Source organism: Lissotriton helveticus, chromosome 4_1, assembly GCF_964261635.1.
Source record: "Lissotriton helveticus chromosome 4_1, aLisHel1.1, whole genome shotgun sequence".
NCBI lineage: Eukaryota > Metazoa > Chordata > Amphibia > Caudata > Salamandridae > Lissotriton > Lissotriton helveticus.
The window spans coordinates 85,717,024-85,733,848 of record NC_136063.1 but is presented as its reverse complement, the minus strand read 5'-3'; the positions used below and the strand labels follow the sequence as shown (position 1 = coordinate 85,733,848).

Below are 16,825 nucleotides of genomic sequence, written 5' to 3'. Positions count from 1 at the left end.
TGCCTGTAACTGGCAGTGCCTATGCCTCGAGTCAGGAGTGCCTGTATTTGGAGCCGCCTGTGACAGTAGTCAGCAGTGTCTGTACTTGCAATCAGAAGTGCCTGTGATAGCAGTAGTAGATATGTGTGAGCAGTGACAGTGTTTTACATCAGTAGTCCATGTGTCTGGAGTCAGCAGTGCCTGTTCCTGAAGTCCACGTTAGCTGTAATGGATCCAGCAGTGCCTGTGCGTTAAATAAACAGTATTTTGAGTAAGAAGTGCCTGTGCATTGAATCATCAGTGTCCACTTTGAAACAGCAGTAAGTTAGTTTTGAATCCACAGTGCCTGTGCTTGGAGCCAGCAGTGCCTGGGCTTGGAGTCAGGTGTATCTGTCTTTGGGTTCAGAAGTGCGTGGAGTTAGCAGTGCATATGGTTGGAGTTGTGAGTGCCTGTGACAGGAGTCTGTTATACCTATTTCCAGAGTTAGGGTTATCTGTATTTGAGTGAGCGGTGCCTGGTTTTGGAGTATGCAGTGATAGTAGTGTCCATGTTTAGGAAGCAGTGCCTGGATTTGAAGTTAGGGTTATCTGTACCTGAGCCAGGAGTGCCAGTACTTGGAACTGGCAGTGCCTGTGCCTCGAGTCAGGAGTGCCTGTATTTGGTGCTGCCTGTGTATGTAATCAGCAGTGCCTGAGGTCGCAGTGCCTGTATTTGGAGTCAGGTGTGCCTGTGCAGTCAGTGCTGAATGTTAAATAAATGTCAAATTAGGAGCAAAAGGGGTTAAATCTGAGCTGGGAGATTGAATAACACTGCCCCCCCCCCACACAGGAGCCACAGCCGCTCCCCACATGAGACTCAGACACACCCCCTCCCATATGAACCACTAGCAGGGTCACCCCTTCCCCACACGAGTGACTGCCCCTCCCTCACACTGGAGTCCAGCAAGGGGGGCCCCTCCCCCAGGGACCTCTAGGGGTGGGGAGGGGAACATGAATGCAATGTTCAGGGGGGGTGGGTGGGGGGGCTGCAGCTCCTACACCAGCCTCAGCTCTGCTCCCCAGTCGAGATAGAAGATCGGGAAGAGCCTGTCCGTGAAGGGGGCCCGGGGGAAAGTGTAGAGCAGCTCCATGGAGTCCGCATTGTACACGGACACCAGCCCCCCCTCGTAGTCCAGATACACCCCCAGCTTCAGGGGCTCCTCACGGGGGGACAGAGCGGTCTGAGGGGAGGCGAGAGCCCAGTACAGACCATCCCACCTCTCCACAGCCCAGACTCCCCTCTCAGGGGACCATGTGATCCGTCTCTTCCTGACCACGGACTCTGCTGCGACCCCCATGACCCATTCTCCCCCCTCCTGCAGCAGCTGCACCTCCCAGTAATGTCTGCTGGAGGTGAACCCCTCGCTCCCCAGCACACAGGGGTCAGAGGTGAATCTCTTGGGGGTGTCTGGCAGGGGCTGTGCTGAGCGTGTCCGTCCCACACGTCTCCCCCCCTCGGACAGGAGGAGCTTCGGATGCGATGTGTCTGGATCCAGAGTCACCGTCACTGTAGAGAAGAGAATCAGAATTAGAGATTTAAGCTGCAGCACAGAGGACCAATCACAAAGAGCCACACTGCACTTTACACTGCACTAGACAGAACCTACGGGGAAGGAGCACACTGTACTGGACAACACTACTATAGCAGCACCAATCTGGATGGAGCACATTGCAGTAAAACTGAACTAAACATCATCTATCTGTAGGCACGGTACTGTACACTATACGGCATTACATTGCACCTACCTGGAAAGAGCACAGTGTACCTTACACTGCACTACTCAGCACATATGCGAAAGGAAGACTCTGAACTGTCAATACACCACACTATACAGCACCTACTTCGAAAGAGCACATTGTTTGGTGCTGCACTAGACCGATCCCATCTGGAAGGAGCACACTGTACGGTACTACACAGCACCTATCTGGACGGTGTGCCCTGTACAGTGTACGGCACTACACCGGAGCTATTGCAAAGGACCACACTATAGTTTAAACTGCACTATCTGGAGGAGCGATGTGCTTTATATACCGTTCTGTTGTAGAAGGAGCAGCGCACCCACGAGGCGCTATATATGGAACTGGAGGTGGATGGGGTCAAGCCAAAACGGGAACCCGTCAGTACACTGTAGTACAGAATACAATGCAGCGAGTGCCGCGTGCTTGAGAGCCCACAGTACTAAACACTACACAACACCCACTGCCCTAGGTGAGACTGCACTACACAGCTCACGGTACTACAGAGGACTCGGCAGACAGAACACTATCCTAAATGGGAGAGCACACTAGACAGCTCACTGTACTGTGCGCCACACTGCTACCAGTGCACTGTGCTCGGCATCCTCTGTACTAGACAGAGCACTGCACCAAATGGAAGACTGCACTAAAAAACCTCACTGTACTACAGAACACACTGTAAACAGAACACTGCACCAGATCGTGATCTGCACTGAAAATGGTAATTGAGCTGGAGAACACTCTGTAGACAGCACACACTGCGCCAGACGAAATACTGCACCAGAGGGTAGACTGTACTAAAAAGATAATTGTACAGCACAGAACCCTGCTAGACAGACCACTGTGCTAAATACTGCACTAGCGCATCCACTGTGCCAAGAAGACCCGGTACTAGACAGAGCACTGCACTAGACTGCACAATATACTACAGAGCACACTGCAGAGAGGACACATCTCTAAAGCACCACTGTCCTAGATGGGAGACTGCACTAGACTGCACAATATACTACAGAGCACACTGAAGATAGTACAGAGCTCTAAAGCACCACTGTCCTAGATGGGAGACTGCACTGTAGCGTGCATTCCCAATAGGCTCCGCGCATTTGAATAATATACCCTATAGATATGGCATAGGACTGAGGTCAGTATGTCTCTATTGAGGACACTAAACTTAATTGTGTGTGCCAGCTAACTCAGAGGTCACTAGAAACGTTCTCGAATACACAAGAAGGGATTCGTTTCTGACAACCTCATGAACATGACAACTTTGTTTCCCTAGTACTGGAACAAATATCTTCAGATTTGTGGAAACAATAGATAACTATTTCTCTCAGTCAATTGTGCATGCTTCGTTTCAACAGAGTTTGCAGAGAAATAGTGAAAGGAATATGCTACTTACCAGTATGCATCTGTTCTTGGCATAGAGGGCTGCAGAGTGGTACATTATGAATAGATCGCCATCTGGTGTTGGGCTCGGATGATTGCACTTGTTTTTCTCTTGGAGAGTCTTTTGTAGATTGGTGACTCCTCTTTTGGTTGCTAGTGCGCATGGGCATCGGCTCCATCCTTAGATTGTTTTGCCATAGTAGGGTTAGATGGAGTAGTATGATAGAATACAGATAGAAATGCCCATGTAAGTGTATCTAAATAAGATAGTGTTGGAACAGACACAGGTTTCCGGGGAGGCTGGGAGGGCATGTACCACTCTGCAGCCCTCTATGCCTAGAGCAGATGCATACTGGTAAGTAGCATATTCCGTTCGAGGCATATGGGCTGCAGATGGTACATTATGAATAGACTATACAGCAGTTATCTCCCTAGTGGTGGTCACCAGTGTCTGTTGCAACAGTCTGAAATAAAGGTTTTAGTACAGCTTGTCCCACTCTAGTCTGTTGTGTTGCCTGCACATCGACACAGTAGTGTTTTGTGAAGGTATGCGGTGTTACCCAGGTAGCTGCTTTGCATATGTCATCTAGAGGAATGTTTCCTAAGAATGCCATAGATGCTCCTAGTTTACATGTAGAGTGAGCTCTAGGAGAAACATTTAATGTCCTCTTTGCCTTTAAGTAACATATTTGTATACATTTTACAATCCACCTGGCAATGCCTGCTTTAGAGATAGGATTGACCTTATGTGTAGGAGAAAACGCTACAAATAGTTGTTTTGTTTTTCTGAAAGTTTGGGTTCTTTCTATGTAGTACAATATCGCCCTTTTGACATCTAATGTATGTAGGGCCCTTTCTGCTACCGTCTGTGGTTTTGGAAAGAAGACTGGTAGTTCCACTGGCTGATTGATGTGGAATGCTGAAATTACTTTAGGCAAGAATTTTGGGTTTGTTCTAAGAACCACTTTATTTTGGTGTAACTGCATGAATGGTTCTTGTATTGTGAATGCTTGCAATTCACTTACTTTTCTGAGTGAAGTAATAGCTATAAGAAAAGCCACCTTCTATGTGAGGAATTGTATTTCACACCTATGCATAGGTTCGAAAGGTGGTCCCATTAGTCTGGTAAGTACTATGTTGAGATTCCAGACTGGGGAAGGCGGTAGTCTTGGTGGAATGACTCTTTTGAGGCCTTCCATGAAAGCTTTTATTGCTGGCACTTTAAACAGGGAAAGATATTGCCTGTTTTGCAGGTACGCTGCTATAGCTGCAAGATGTACTCTAATAGAGGTGTAAGCAAGGTTACATTGCTGCAAGTGTAGTAAATAGCAAATAATCTCTTTAGTGGATGCGTCCAGAGGGTTGATGTTGTTACTGTTACAGTATACAGCAAACCTTTTCCATTTTGCTGCATAGCATGCTCTGGTGGTAGGACGTCTTGCTTGCTTAATGATTTCCATACAGTTTGGAGGTAAATCCAAGTATCCAAATTCTATGACCTCAGGAGCCAGATCGCTAGGTTTAATTGTTTGGGATCTGGGTGCATTATTTCTCCATAGTTCTGTGTGAGGTGCATGGGTAATAATCTCAGTTTTTGATGTGGCACCTGTGAGAGTTGTAGTAGCGTGGTGTACCACGGCTGTCGTGCCCACGTGGGTGCTACTAGTATCATTGTCATTGAATGTTGTTGCAGTTTTCTAACCACTAATGGAATTATTGGGATAGGGGGAAAAGCGTAAGCAAATTTGTTGGACCAATTTATCCATAACGCATTGCCCTGGGACAGGTGGTGTGGGTACCTGGATGCGAAGGTTTGGCATTTTGCGTTCTGATGAGGGGCAAAGAGATCTATCTCTGGTTGTCCCCATCTTTGGAAGAATGGCTGCAGTATCTGGTTGTGCAGCTCCCATTTGTGTATTTGTTCTGACTCTCTGCTTAAGATGTCTGCTATCTGATTTTGAACTCCTGGTAGGTGTTCGGCTAACAGATAGATCTTTTGAGGAATGGCCCATCTCCAAATGTCCTCCGCTAGTCTGGATAGTTGGAGAGAGTGTGTCCCCCCCTGTTTTTCAATATAATACATTGCAGTCATGTTGTCTGTTCTGATCAGGACTGCTTTGTTGAGGATCTGCATTTGAAAAGCTTTTAATGCTAGAAACACTGCTAGTAGTTCTAGATAATTGATGTGCAGCCTCTTTTGCTGTACACTCCATTTTCCCTGCACTGTATATTTCTCCATATGCGCTCCCCATCCGGTGAGCGATGCATCCGCTGTTAGTATCACTTGTGGAATCGGTTCTAGGAACGACCGCCCCTTGGAAATGTGTGTTGTGTTCCACCACTTCAGAGAGTGATGTGTGCGCTCGTCCACCAACACCAGATCTGTAGTCTGACCTTGAGCCTGATTCCACTGTGTTGCTAGACATTCTTGCAGCGGACGCATTTGTAGTCTGGCATATGGTATTAGCACTATGCCAGAGGACATCATCCCTAACAGCTGCATGAACACTCGAGCTGTTAGTGAGTGTTGTGGTTGAAATCTTTGGATCAACGTGATCATTGTTTGGATCCTGATTGGATTGGGGTATACGTTGGCTCTTTCTGTGTCTATAGTAGCCCCTAGATATTGTTGAACTTTGTTTGGTTGTAGGTGGGATTTTGTGTAGTTCACCGTAAACCCTAGCTGGTGCAGCAATTGAATGGTCTTTTGTGTGTTTTGAAGACATTCTTCTTGTGACTTGGCTTTTATTAGCCAATCGTCCAAGTAAGGGAAGGCATGTATTTGTTGTATTCTTAGGTGTGCTGCAACTACTGCTAGGCATTTTGTGAACACCCTTGGTGCTATTGTGACCCCAAACGGAAGGACTTTGAACTGATAATGTTGTCCTTGTACTACAAACCTGAGGTATTTTCTGTGGGCCTTGTGAATTGGGATGTGAAAGTAAGCATCTTTTAGATCCAGTGTAGAAAGAAAGTCCTCTTTCTTCAGTAAAGGAAGTACTTGTTGAAGCGTGACCATGTGGAAATGTTCCGAATTTATGTATGCATTGAGAGGTCTGAGGTCTGAAATTGGCCTTAGAGACCCGTCTTTTTTGGGAATTAGGAAGTATAGAGAGTATACTCCTGTCCCTTGCTGATGTTTTGGAACCTTCTCTGTAGCATGCTTTTGTAGCAGTGATAGTACTTCCTGTTTTAACAATGTTAGATGATCTTGACTCATTGGACGCTGTCTGGGGGGATGTTTGGTGGGGTAGCTGTGAGTTCCAGGCAATAACCATGTTGGATAATCTGTCTCACCCACTTGTCTGATGTGATGTTTTCCCAGACAGGTAGGAACTGTGATAGACGTCCCCCCACCGGTGTTATATGGTCTGGGGGGAGCTGTATGAAGTCACTGTTTTGGGGTTGGGGAGTTACGGTTGTTGTTATTTCCGCGGCCTCTACCCTTGTTGTTGTTACCTCTGTAATTGCCTCTTGAATTACCTCTGGGTGATGTTGGTGTAAAAGAGGTAGATTGCTGGCTTGTGCCTGTATTCTTCGACCCGCCTCTATAGGTGGACCTACGAAAGGAACCCCTTGAGTTGGCTGCTGTAATGCTCCCATTGATTTAGCCGTTTCTGTGTCTTTTTTCATCTTTTCTAAAGTCTCATCTGTACCGGAGCCGAAAAGTGTTTTTTGATAAAAAGGTTGGTTCAATAAGGATGTTTGTACTTCTTGTTTGAACCCTGAGACCCTAAGCCATGCATGTCTTCTTAACATGATACTGGTGTTGATGGATCTTGCTGCAGTGTCTGCCGCGTCTAAGGAGCACTTAATAGAAGTGTTGGTTATTATCTTCCCTTCTTGTATGAGCTGATCTGCCCTCTTTTGATGTTCCTTAGGGAGATGTGTAATGAGTTTTTCTAACTCATCATAATGAGCTCTATCATAGCGTGCAAGTAGCGCTTGTGTATTAGCTATGCGCCAGCTGTTTGCTGCTTGGGATGCTACTCTTTTGCCCGATACATCTATTAACTTAGACTTCTTATCAGGAGAAGCAGCTTCTCCTGTAGATAATGAGTTTGCTCTTTTACGAGCGTTTGTGACTACAAGCGAGTCCAGAGGTACCTGTCCCTTGATAAATATTGGGTCCTTTGGGGCTGCCTTATATTTTTTTATCAATTCTTGGGTTTAATACCCTAGCCCTCACCGGGTCTTTGAATATGTCTGCTGTGTGATTGAGAAGACTCTTCAGCATAGGTAGTGTTCCTGATGTTATTTGTGCAGCAGGTAGCGTTTCTAAAAGGAAATCCTCTATTTGAGGTTCTGCGTGTAATTCTACCGTATAGTATTTTGCTGCCCTATTATTCAGCTGTGCAAAACCTGTATTATCATCAGGTGGTGAAGGTTTTGAGGGGTATAATTCTGGGTCGTTATCATCATCTGACCCTGCATTATAATTCTCCCATGGGTCTGCTTCATCTGGGGCAGTGTTGTCATCTCCATGAAGTTCTCCCTCCCCTGTATCACTGTCTACATCTGTTTGAGGTGTAGATGGTCTTGGTGTAGAAGGTGGAGGAATAGCTGGCATAGTGTGAGGAAGAGGAGAAAAGGGTATGTCTCGAGGTCGAGGAGAAAGGGGAGGAGTTGTATTTGTACCCATTGTTCTCTTTTTAGGAGGAAGAGCTTTGTCGTCTAGCTGTTCATTCTTCCTCTTTTTAGGTAATTTTGTCACCACTTTGCCAGTTTGCGGATTGATAAACAAAGTCTTTTGTTTTGGATCTGTCTGATGCTCCTGTGTCGGTACCGAAGTTTTTGGTTCCGAAAGGTGCCTTTGCTTCGGACCATCAATGTTCTGTGTTTTAGGCACCGAGAATTTTCTCGATTCCGATTTTTTCGGTGTCGAGTAAGTCTTCGACGTCGAAGCATGTTTCGATTTCGACATGGAATGTTTCGACTGCGAGCTTTCCTTTGTATGGCGCTTCGGTGTCGATGTCGACCGTTTCTCGGATTCGACATGGTGGGAGGCCGAGTGTTTCGGTTTCAGTTTAGTTGCCGGGCCCGAAGGCGGGGCGTCAGAAACTTTCTTCGGTAGTCTGACCGGGCTCGAAGGCGGGGTCGGCACCACACGGGGTCGGTTTTTCGGTAAGGGGACGTCGTCACTCACAGTTTGTTGAGCGTCGATTTCTTCGACATCAGACTCGTCCACTTCCGACCCCGACTCGTCCTCATCTTCCTCTTCTTCTTCGGGGAGCTGGGCCTCGAACAGGTTCGGGGATTTGCCTCCGACTGCATTCTCGATTCCTCGTGTCTTCGGGCTCGACGGTTCCTAATCGTCGACTTGGAGGAGAATGCTGCGCAGGCTTCACAGTCCCTGGATTCGTGTTCAGGTGATAGGCAAAGATTGCACCCCTTGTGTAGGTCCTTGTGTGGGAACTTAGCACCACACGTTGGACATCTCTTAAATGGAGTCCTTTCCATGGACTCCGAGCTGGACTAGGTCGAGAAAGGCCTCCCAGTCTCGCGACGTAGAAGAAAATGTTTATTGTTGAAGTCGAAACGCGTCGGAATGGAAATGAAATCGCGTTCGATAACAATACTGTTGAATTGGAAAGGGAATACGCGCCGAAATATCACTTTTTCTCGAAGTCGATCCGGAGCGCTTCGATCCTCATCCGAACCCGATGGCGGAAAAAAACAATCTAAGGATGGAGCCGATGCCCATGCGCACTAGCACCCAAAGGAGGAGTCACCATTCTCGTGACGACAAAAGACTTCTCCAAGAGAAAAACAAGTGCAATCATCCGAGCCCAACACCAGATGGCGATCTATTCATAAATGTACCATCTGCAGCCCATATGCCTCGAACAGGGCGTTTTCAATAAAAGATTTATTAAACAGTCTTCTTTCTCATGCAAGAGAGGTGAACTGCTACAATCATTATATAGAATGCAAAGTATAATGCGTACAGCGTAAACCATAGTATAAAATAATACTGTAATAGCATTGTCTGGTTGCTATGACATATAAAATACATACATAAATAACACAGGCTAAAATACTCAACTGGTGCTTCTCAAATATGCCTAGCCCAATGTACCTAACCTAGGTCTAGTAAGAGGGAAGAAGTAAGTGTTGACTTTTAGCACAGGTTTAGTTTTGCCAAGAATTGACAAAGGTTTCTCTAGGTTCTAATCAGCTCCATACCTTAGAATGAAGGAGGTTGGCATCTCTGTCTCGGACTCGATTTCGCAAAAATCGGCAAGGGGAGTCAGAAACACTGGAGCTGAATTCTCGGCAGGAGGAGAGCTTCTTGTCAGTGCGTCAGCTGGAGAGTCGGCTTCCTTCGGCACTTGCTGTACCGAGCTGCGTCGGGCAAGTAGGTAGTCGATCTGCACCGAACCACACTGTGTTTTGCTATAGCAAGTGAAGGTATATTTATACCTTGAAGGTGTTTAGGAATGCCAGCTTTGATTCAAAGTCGGGCAAATGAACGTCATGGATGAACCCCTGAGGAATAGTTGTTCATGCACAATAATGAGTTTCTTGGAGAAATCAATATTCAGGCTCGGGGAAGTCCCTTCTGCTTAAGAGTCTGGTTTTCCAAGAAATAGTTGTGACGTAGAAGAACGGATGGAAGTAGCCATGCCTGTATTTGGGCTGCATGGGCTATGCCTAAATAAGGGCTTGATTTCTATGCCTATATAGGGCCACGTGAATTGTACCTATATAAGGGCATGAATCTGGAAAATTCATTTGGAATCTAAAACGCCATACAACAGCACTAGAGAGCACAATATACTACAGAGCGCACTGCAGACAGTACATGGTTCTAAAGCACTCACTGTCCTAGATGGGGCACTGCACCATACAGCCAATATACTACTGAGCACACTGCAGGGGGTACACGGATCTAAAGCACCCCCTGTCGTAGATGGGAGACTGCACTAAACAGCACAATATACTGCAGAGCACTACAGATAGTACACGGTTCTAAAGCACCCACTGTCCTACATGGCATACTGCACAGTGTAGTGCAGCTCACTGTGCTACAGAGAACACTGCAAACAGAACACGACTCTAAAGCACCCACTGTCCTAGAGGGCAGACTACTCTAGCCAGCTGCACTATAGAGCACACCACAGACAGTACACTGTGCTAGAGTTCCCCCCACTGTCCTAGACAGAACACTGTCCTAGAGAGACCACTGTACTACACACTGTGATAGATAATGACAGTACTAAACTGCACACTGCTCTAGGCCACTCTTTGCACAAGATGATACTCAGTAATACACTGTACAGGGCAGTGTACAGCGCAACGCACACTGCACTAGACAGCACACTCCATTAGAAGGTGCACAGCTCTCGACAGCACATCACAAAGGACCACTGTACTTGATGTTAAGCTGCACAATATATCATAAAGATAAAGAAAGCACACTGCACCAAACGACACACAACACATCACTGTATAATTTAGTAGAGGGAACACTGTGTAAAGCTGAATACTGCTCTAGAAAACACACAATGAGAGGCAGCACACTGCACTAGAGGATACGCTGCGCTTGACATTACAGTGCTATAGAGAGCACACAGTCCTAGATGCGCACTGCACTATTAAGCACACTATACTAGACCACAAACTCCATTCAACTGAACAAGACAGTGCACTGCACCAATCAGCACACTGCATGAGATCACTCACTGCAATAGGCCGCCCAAAGTGCTGCACAGTACACTATACACTACACTAGAACTAACACTGCATTATCACACTGCACAAGAAGATACACTGTTCTAGACAGCACATAGTTCTAGGCAGCATACAGCACTGGAGAGCACAACACAAGAGACAACACTATTTCACAAAAGATATACACAATCAGTGGTAGGTAAAAGGCCCAGGGCGCTCTGAGGTCTATCGCAAGTATTTATCAGTTATAGCGAGTAATCTGGCACGGTGCAAGAGGGAGGGAAAAACCACCAGCTCCCCACGTTTGTGGTCAGCCGACCACTTTGCTGTGCATATGAATCCTCTGCAACCGTTCAGAGATAAACACATAAAGGTGCATAAATATATCCCACTGATGCGTGTCTTGTATTTTTGGAAGTCTTTAACTCAAGATCTCAAGCCTTCTTAGCCTTTATTCCAGGAGGTCGGGACAGAGCCTGAATCACGGTTTCTCACCTCAAAAGCAAAGGCACTCTTGTTTTTCTTTCCATTTCCTTGATTCCAGGGGGTCAGGACGGAGACCGACTCTCGTTTGGTCTCCTGAAGACCGCAGTCAATTCCTTCTGAAGTAGTTGATTGCACTTTTCAATCCATGCACCGGGCGTCACATTGCATTAGATAGTGCGCAGTGCTTGGGAGCTCACTGCACCAGATGACAAACAGTAATAGACGGTATACTAGATTATAAAGCACACTGCACTGGACAGCTCACTGCACTAGTGGATAAATTGTATTAGACAGAAATCTGCACTATGCACTGCACTGTACAAGGTGTCACACTGTTGAAAGGTACGCTGCAGTAGACATCCCACTGCCCCAGAGGGCACACAGTACAACAGAGTACAACTAGCAAGAGCACTGTGCTGTGTGGAACATTGTGCAAGACAGTACAGTGTACAAGACAGTACAGTGCTGTGGGAAGTTGGCCTGATGTATGATGTCCACAGTACTGTGGGCACCTTGTATCAGTCCAAACAACCGTTATGGTGATGGTTGTAAAGTCAACCTTATAGACAAGCTATCCTAGGGGTAGCATGGACTAAGCAGTCTTAGGCTAAACTCAAGAGGGCATGTGAAGCCAGCCGTTTTACCATATGCAATCTTGTAATATCAAATGAAAGGACACCACACAAGTTATATATTATAAAAATATATGTATTTATTACTAGAATAATCCTCTGTACTCTTTATGAGTGCAGAGGCACAAGTGTTTAAACAAAAGCACAGTTAAACATTCAAAAGTTGCACAATTTTGGATAGGCCCGGTGGCCACTCAAACCATATACTAAAATAGTAGTATAAGTAACACCTCTCGAACAATGGTAAGGCCTAGGGCATTGTGAATCGCTGGGACTACTCAGGACTAGCAGTGATGAAGTCGGGAGAGGCCTGCGGGCACGGGTGCAGTGCCTAAAGCACACGCATGCACCAATGCAAAGTCAATGGCGCGTAAAAGTTATCGAGTTACAGTTTTGGAAGTCTTCCGACTGGAATAGAATCAAACCCCTTTAAACTAGGACACTAGAGGTGTAAACCCCTACAGGAGCACCGGTGTTAGATCGTTACCTCACCCACAGGAAGCGGGTGCATAGGTGCCAAAGTGTGTCAGGTTTCGTCGTGTAGATCTATGGAGCCTGGAGATTAAGATGCTGCAGGCGGCCAGAAGAGAAGAGTCCGGTGTGATCCAAGGGTGGATCGAAGATATAGAGTACCTGAAAGCAGAGGGGACAGAGTCTGAGTCACTAGCCAGTGACCAGGATGGAACCAGGAAGGAACCAGGCGATGTCGGGCGCAATCAGGCGGTTGTTGTGCGGTTTGTCTCCACTGCCACGTGTACTCTGCGACATCGACGATGACCTGGAGTGGAACACAGACTCACCCACGAAGGCTCTCGCTGTTGGCGGTGTCGGCTTCCGGATCGGCGTCAACAGGCCTTGGCTAAGGCAACCCACGAAGGATTTGGAGATCGCTTCTTACTCGGACCAGCAAGGTCTGAGCGGTGGCTCCTTTTCAGGGGAGTGAGGGCCAGTCTGGAGCAACCAGACCAGCAGAGTAGTTTCAAGGGTTCGTCGGTTCTGGGGCCACTAGCCAACAGGCAAGCGACCGGACCAACGCGTCGAGCAGGAAAATGTAAAAGGGCCCCACGCAGCACTCGATGAGCGTGGAGGGGAGATCTTCGGAGCACAAGCTGCTCGGGGCTGGGGCTTCTCAAACCCCAATGCACAGCGTCGAGGGTGCCTTCGGGAGCTACACGGTCAGCACTTCGCAGTCTTTTCAAGATGGCCGGCTCCACGCTTCACGTCGCCTCCACGGGTCTCAGATTCGCTGGGACTGTGGAGCGGGCTGTTAGAAGTCAGGGAAGCTGGGTCTTGTCGATCTCTGTCGCTCAAGTTCCGGCGGGAACTGCAACAAAGCAAACCTTTGGGCGCTGGATGGTGCCTGTTTGCACAGGGTGGTCACTCCTTGACCACAAGGGAGATTCTTCAGTCTTCCACGTCGAGTGGGATGCTGAAGAATCCAGAGTTCTGTATCAAAGTTTCAGTTAGGATAATCTAATGCTCCTGGGCACAGCTCCTACCTTTATTCCAAATCAAGGGACTGGATTACCTGCTAGATCCCTCCTATGGGTGGGACCTAGGAAGGGGGTGGTTACACCCCTTTACCTTTGTCCAGTTTCGTGCCAGAGCTGGGACTGCAGGGTCCCAGCACCAGTTTGAACTGGACTATGCACGGGAAGCCTTGTGCTCCCCAGGCAGTGTCTAGTTTCATTCAACCCTCCCTGCTACAATCCACTATCTCCTGTCTGGGGTGGTGTAACACCTCTCTGTGACAGGATACCATTTGTCCAGGCCTCCCCTGCCGGAGTTTCGGTCAGCAGCAGGAGGCCAGACTTGTGTCTGTGGCAGCAGCGTCCATTTTGTGATGCTGGGGCTCTGGTTAGATTTAACCGCGATTAAGTAAAGTAACATGTCTTCTCCCTCTAGAAGGGTGGAATGCTACCCCCGTCGCCAGAACTGGTGAGGGGGGTGTATTCCAAAATGTATGACACCTTACACGACATGTTTTGATAAAGCCAAACCAAAGTTAGCAATAACCGCAATGATTATAATGCACTTAAGAGTATATGGTATGGCAATATCCTGGAACAGCTATAAGGAAATGGTTCCGAAAGCTGCACACAGGCTCAGCTCATGCTAGAGCACCATCTCACATAAAACCAAGCACTCTGCCTCCAGGATTGTTAAGGCCTGCCATAGGAGTGACTTATAGGTGTATATGTGTCCAGATATAGGTTTCGATATAGGTATACTATATCTAAGCAAGGGGTGATTACACGACCTTGCCCCAGCTGAGTGATCAGCCAGTTGTGCCAGTTTGGATTGCCAGCCAGGGGTGGCAAAAGATATGCTGCAGCCCCTGGTAGGCCTGAGATGTACCTATGCCCTGGGTACCTATAGTACACTGTAAAGGGGCTGATAAGGTGAACCAATACCAATTGGTTATGCACCTAGGGTACATGGAGTCCATTTTAAAGAGAGAGCAGATAGCCTGGGACCCTGATTAGCAATCCCAGGCAAACTAAGTCGAAAACCAGCTAAACACAAGGCAAAAAATCTGGGGTAACCATAGTCAGGTATCCACCTTCCTACAAGTGCACAAGACAGTACAGTGCACAAGACAATACAGTGCACAAGACAGCATTAACAAGAACCTTGCACTGTATGGCACACTGCCCTAGTAAGGAAGTGACGTTCTGAGAGAGTGCAGTACCTGTTGTGAGACAGGAAAGCTTGCACCTGTGCATCTGTGTTCTGAGTGAGAGAAGCTTGCTCTTCTGTATGTGTATATCTGGCCTGTGTGTGAGACCTGTTCTGAGTGTAGGAAGCTTGTATGTCCGCGTATGCCACCTATTCACCTACCCCTGCATGTCCTAGACAGGTTCTGTGTGTGTTAACTATTACGAGTAACAGAAGCTTGTACATCTGCATCTCGTGGACATGTGCAAAGTGAGAGAAGCTTGCACCACTTTTGCAAATGGAGGGCCTATTCTGAGAGAAGGAAGCTTGCACTTCCATGTATGTATACCTGGTCTGAGTGTGGAAAATATGCACTTTCTAAATGTGTTAGACGAGTTCTGAACGACAGACACTTGCAGTTCTGCAACTTCTAAACATGTTCAGAGTCAGGGAAGCTTGCACCGAGGCCAAAAAACACTACAACAAACACAGTATCAGTATACATTAAACAGCACACTCTACGAAACAGCAAACACAGTACTAGGCTGTCCTAGATAGCACACTGCACCAGACTGCACATAGTGTAAAACACCCACTGTACTAGAAAGAGCATCAGACAGCACACTGCACTAAACACTGCACTGCACTAGAGATTACACTGCAAACTACAGTACAAGGAGTAAAGTAGGACTGCTTTTGATTACAAGTTCACACTATGCAGTCTCTCCCTGTGACAGGACTGTATTGCAGCTTATACAGGCCCCAGGATCAGACACACTTTAGTTTCATTGTGTCCATGATGGAGCTCCGCCCTGAAGGGACCCCTCTGGATTGTTCGCCATTTTCGTGGCTCCTGTTCGGGGCCACGGCCAGAGGTTCTGGACTCAGTAGGGGTCTTATCACAGATCTGTGGGGGTGAGGTGGGAGTGTGCACGCGGGCGTGAATGGGGCCGGTCAGCTCAAGTCACTTACCTTTATATTTCTTGATCTTTTCTGGACCCTGAAACTTCACCTCCTCACACCTGAAGGGACACAAATCATGTTAGTGTTACAGACACTCAGAGGCAAAGGGATATGAAAAGGAACAGCACACACACCCTAGTATTAGAAATATAATACTGACATCACAGGAGCGCCGGCAGAACAGCACTTGGTGTGTCTTACTATGGCACACACAAGCACACATGCAAACACACACACACACCAGCACCTCTAGGGGGTATCCAAAGGTGTCACACACTATTCCTTTCGTTCTGAACGCCCCTCTGCTTCAAACCTTGCACGGATTAGCACCTGATAATACAAGCTTCGGGATCTCAGAGGAAACAGTGAAAAACTCAGCCACCAACACACACGCCCACTCTCCCTCCATCTCGGTTTCCGTCTATTTAGCTGATTACCTGTGTCACTCTCCCTCCGTCACATCACTTTGTGTTTCTCTCTCTCGCTGCCTCTATGAGTGTCTCTTCCTACATCCCTCTCTTTCAGAAAGCTCCAGGGATCTCAAAGGTAACTGTGACCATTCCTTGTTACTGCAATCTCTCTCTCTCTCTAGTGCTGCTATTATATAAAAAACTCTTGATTAAAGCCAACTTCTTCATGAAAAAAATTAATTCATCGATTAATACCCAAAGAGCTTTTTTCTACAGAGGTCAAACTGAGCAATCCCTTGCTGGCTAAAAACTCCAATGCAGACACCTCTTTTTTTAACAAACTCGCCACTTTCTTTAAAGACAAAGCAGAGGTTATCTTTAATGTCTTCGCTGCAAACCAAAGCTCTGAGGAGGCTTGCATGACTAACAACCCACACTCAGTGATATCCGATGGCGCCCAAATAGGGACCAACACCAGGGGAGCAGCCAGCGTGGACGCAGAATCATCAGAGCCATATCACTGTTTAAACGCTATTTTTTCTGCCTTCTCCCCCCTCACAAATGCTCAAGTAACAGACCTGTTCAATCAAGTCAGGGTCCCCTTTTGATCCTTGTCCACCCAGAGTACTACAGCGATTGTCCCTGGTCACCAACTATAGATTTTTAATCAAATGTTCCTTTTAGGGCACGTTCCTAATAAATTTAAAATAGCATCGATTCTCCCTCTCCTAAAAAAGCCGAACCTGGACGCAGATAACCACAGCAATTATAGGCCAATTTCTCGGCTTCCTTTTCTGGCCAAGATAGTAGATCTGAAATTGTCTGAAACTAAACTCGGACAAAACAGAGGTGCTTCTATTT

The 16,825-nt window shown here is 47.0% G+C and overlaps 1 protein-coding gene across 1 annotated transcript in view; it reads right to left on the bottom strand.

Moving 5' to 3' along the window:
* Positions 1 to 1,013: 1,013 nt before the first annotated feature.
* LOC144828382 (E3 ubiquitin-protein ligase TRIM39-like) overlaps positions 1,014 to 16,825 on the bottom strand; it is a 143,890-nt gene continuing 128,078 nt past the window's right edge. Inside the window, exons 5-6 of the mRNA XM_078686496.1 lie at positions 15,564 to 15,613; positions 1,014 to 1,525 (exon numbers count right to left, since the gene is read on the bottom strand). Coding sequence (XP_078542622.1) covers positions 1,014 to 1,525; positions 15,564 to 15,613 — 562 coding nt within the window. The remainder of the gene's footprint in view (positions 1,526 to 15,563; positions 15,614 to 16,825) is intronic.